At 39.9% G+C, this 3,733-nt stretch overlaps 1 protein-coding gene across 1 annotated transcript in view; it reads left to right on the top strand.

Annotated features, from left to right (window-relative positions):
* The first annotated feature begins 985 nt into the window (after window positions 1-985).
* The window catches only part of LOC109876385 (caldesmon, smooth muscle-like), an 18,409-nt gene continuing 15,661 nt past the window's right edge, over window positions 986-3,733 (top strand). The window contains exons 1-3 of the mRNA XM_031819159.1: window positions 986-1,095; window positions 2,818-2,958; window positions 3,413-3,508. Coding sequence (XP_031675019.1) covers window positions 2,827-2,958; window positions 3,413-3,508 — 228 coding nt within the window. The 5' untranslated portion in view covers window positions 986-1,095; window positions 2,818-2,826. The remainder of the gene's footprint in view (window positions 1,096-2,817; window positions 2,959-3,412; window positions 3,509-3,733) is intronic.

Genomic DNA, 3,733 nt, shown 5'->3' with positions numbered 1-3,733 from the left:
AGAGTACTATCAACCCTAACCTCTACCTCAGAGTACTATCAACCCTAACCTCTACCTCAGAGTACTATCAACCCTAACCCTAACCCTACCTCAGAGTACTATCAACCCTAACCCTAACCCTACCTCATGTAGTACTATCAACCCTAACCCTACCTCAGAGTACTATCAACCCTAACCCTAACCTCTACCTCAGAGTACTATCAACCCTAACCCTACCTCGGAGTACTATCAACCCTAACCCTACCTCAGAGTACTATCAACCCTAACCTCTTCCTCAGAGTACTATCAACCCTAACCCTAACCCTACCTCAGAGTACTATCAGCCCTAACCTCTACCTCAGAGTACTATCAACCCTAACCTCTACCTCAGAGTACTATCAACCCTAACCCTAACCCTACCTCAGAGTACTATCAACCCTAACCTCTACCTCAGAGTACTATCAACCCTAACCTCTACCTCAGAGTACTATCAACCCTAACCCTAACCTCTTCCTCAGAGTACTATCAACCCTAACCCTGCCTCAGAGTACTATGAACCCTAACCTCTACCTCAGAGTACTATCAACCCTAACCTCTTCCTCAGAGTACTATCAACCCTAACCCTAACCTCTACCTCAGAGTACTATCAACCTAACCTCTACCTCAGAGTACTATCAACCCTAACCTCTACCTCAGAGTACTATCAACCCTAACCCTAACCTCTTCCTCAGAGTACTATCAACCCTAACCTCTACCTCAGAGTACTTATCAACCCTAACCCTAACCCTACCTCAGAGTACTATCAACCCTAACCTCTTCCTCAGAGTACTATCAACCCTAACCTCTACCTCAGAGTACTATCAACCCTAACCTCTACCTCAGAGTACTATCAACCCTAACCTCTTCCTCAGAGTTACTATCACCCTAACCTCTTCCTCAGAGTACTATCAACCCTAACCCTACCTCAGAGTACTATGAAAGAATGATGTTCATGGAATAATATTTCTTGTTGTTCTTGTTCTTACTGTAAAACAGTAACAGCATCAAGAAGACCCGCCTCCCATCCCCATCTCCAAGATCGACAACAGGCTGGAACAGTACACTCATGCCATAGAGGTATACTATGCTGTACTTTACTATACTATACCTTACTAAACTTTACAAAACTGTACTATACCTTACCATGCTTTTCAATACTATACCTTACTAAACTTTCCTATACTATACTATACCTTACAATGTTTTTTCAATACTATACCTTACTAAACTTTACAATACTATACTATACCTTACTATACTTTACAAAACTGTACTATGCTTTAATATACTATACTGTACTACGCTATACCTTACTATATTGTACTATGCTATACCTTACTATACTTTATTATGCTTTACTATACTTTACTGTACTATGCTATACCTTACTATACTTTACAATACTTTACTATACTTGAATGTACTATACTATACATTACTATACTTTGGTATGCTTTACTTTACTTTACTGTGTTTTACTGTACTATACTACACTATACTATGATGTGCTATGGTATACTATATTATATTCTACTGTACTATACTATACTATAATATGATATACTGTACTATACTACACTATACTATGATGTGCTATGGTATACTATATTATATTCTACTGTACTATACTATACTATAATATGATATACTGTTACTATACTACACTATACTATGATGTGCTATGGTATACTATATTATATTCTACTGTACTATACTATACTATAATATGATATACTGTACTCTACTATACTATACTATACTACACTATACTATGATGTGCTATGGTATACTATATTATATTCTACTGTACTATACTATACTATAATATGATATACTGTACTCTACTATACTATAATATACTACACCTATACTATGATGTGCTATGGTATACTATATTATATTCTACTGTACTATACTATACTATAATATGATATACTGTACTCTACTATACTATAATATACTACACCTATACTATGATGTGCTATGGTATACTATATTATATTCTACTGTACTATACTATACTATAATATGATATACTGTACTCTACTATACTATAATATATACACTATACTATACTATGCCACACACTATACTCTACCATACTGCACTATATAATACCATACTATGATATGCTATACTGTGCTATTATGATATACTGTACTATACTATACTATACCATACTATAATATACTACACTATACTGTACTATACTATACTACTGTTTTCTCCAGTGCTACAATAGCTCACATTAGGAGTTCCCAGAGTTGGTTAACACTGTACTGTATTATACTAATCTACTGCTATCTTCCATCCTGTGAGTTTCCATCCCCTGTATGACCTACAACATTTAGAGCTGCTCCTTCATTTAGTTTATCTTTAACCGTAACACAGGAGTGGCCGAGCCTCCCCCTGAACAGAGAGGAACCGGCTATGCAGGCTCTTTCTTGTGTTTAAAAAAAATTCAAATATTTACCTTTATTTTACTAGGCAAGTCAGTTAAGAACTAATTCTTATTTTCAATGACGGCCTAGGAACAGTGGGTTAACTGCCTGTTCAGGGGCAGAACGACAGATTTGTACCTTGTCAGCTCGGGGATTCGAACTTGCAACCTTTCGGTTACTAGTCCAACGCTCTAACCACTAGGCTACCCTGCCGCCCCTCCACTCTAACCACTAGGCTACCCTGCCGCCCCTCCACTCTAACCACTAGGCTACCCTGCCGCCCCTGTGTAACAACACAGTGTAACCAATTCAGTCCAGACAGTAAACGGGAGGTAACGGTCATGTCTCATCTGTCCAGACGTCCTCTATGGAAGCCAAGGCAGCCAGGCAGCAGGCTCTGACGGACCTGCCCAGCCCCACTGAGCCTGTGGCCTCCAAGAAGAATCTGTTTGAGGCCGGGGAAGCTTGGAGCCAGCCGCCCAGGGAAACACCTTCCAAGGTAGGGAAAGATGACATACGGACAGCCATTGTCTTTGAGCGAGGGGCGGGGCTGGATATCCAAACGTTTTCAGTTGCTGATGAATAGAGACTCTGCATACTGCAACATGGTCTTATTGATAACAGACCTCTGACCACTTTACTGAACACTATCCAAGGTATGAAGGCATCGGTGGGCCTCTCCTCCATTTTTAGTGAACTCAATCATCAAATTGCTCATAACACAAAAGTAGCATTTATACCTTACCTTATTAGGTTTATTTGACGGGGGGAAAATGTGCAGTGTTCAACACTTCTGTCTAGGTGCCAGATTTGGCAAGTTGGTTCATTTTCATCTGTAGTCCGTAAATCAGTGACTTAATGGAAATGCTTCTGCACCTTTTTAATAGGAAATAGGGTGGCATTTGTTATGTTAATGAGCGACTTCATCATGATTCATCATCTGTGTTTCTCAGGATACAGAGGGTCTGAATGTAGGCGTGGCCGACCTCATCCACCAATGGGTGAAAGGGAACCCAGACGGAAGCTGCAAAAGCCCCTCCAAGCCAGCAGTGAGTAACAACAGTTACCTTTCTCTCCCAATTCTCTCAGAGCTACTCACGATGACTTAGTTACATCAGAGCTACTCACGTTGACTTAGTTACGTCAGAGCTACTCACAATGACTTAGGTACGTCAGAGCTACTCACGATGACTTAGGTACGTCAGAGCTACTCACGTTGACTTAGTTACGTCAGAGCTACTCACGATGACTTAGTTACGTCAGAGCTACTCACG

The sequence above is a fragment of the Oncorhynchus kisutch genome, unplaced genomic scaffold, assembly GCF_002021735.2.
Source record: "Oncorhynchus kisutch isolate 150728-3 unplaced genomic scaffold, Okis_V2 scaffold1901, whole genome shotgun sequence".
In the NCBI taxonomy this organism is placed as follows: domain Eukaryota; kingdom Metazoa; phylum Chordata; class Actinopteri; order Salmoniformes; family Salmonidae; genus Oncorhynchus; species Oncorhynchus kisutch.
The sequence above is the reverse complement of the archived record's forward strand: the minus strand, read 5'-3'. Positions and strand labels throughout refer to the sequence as shown.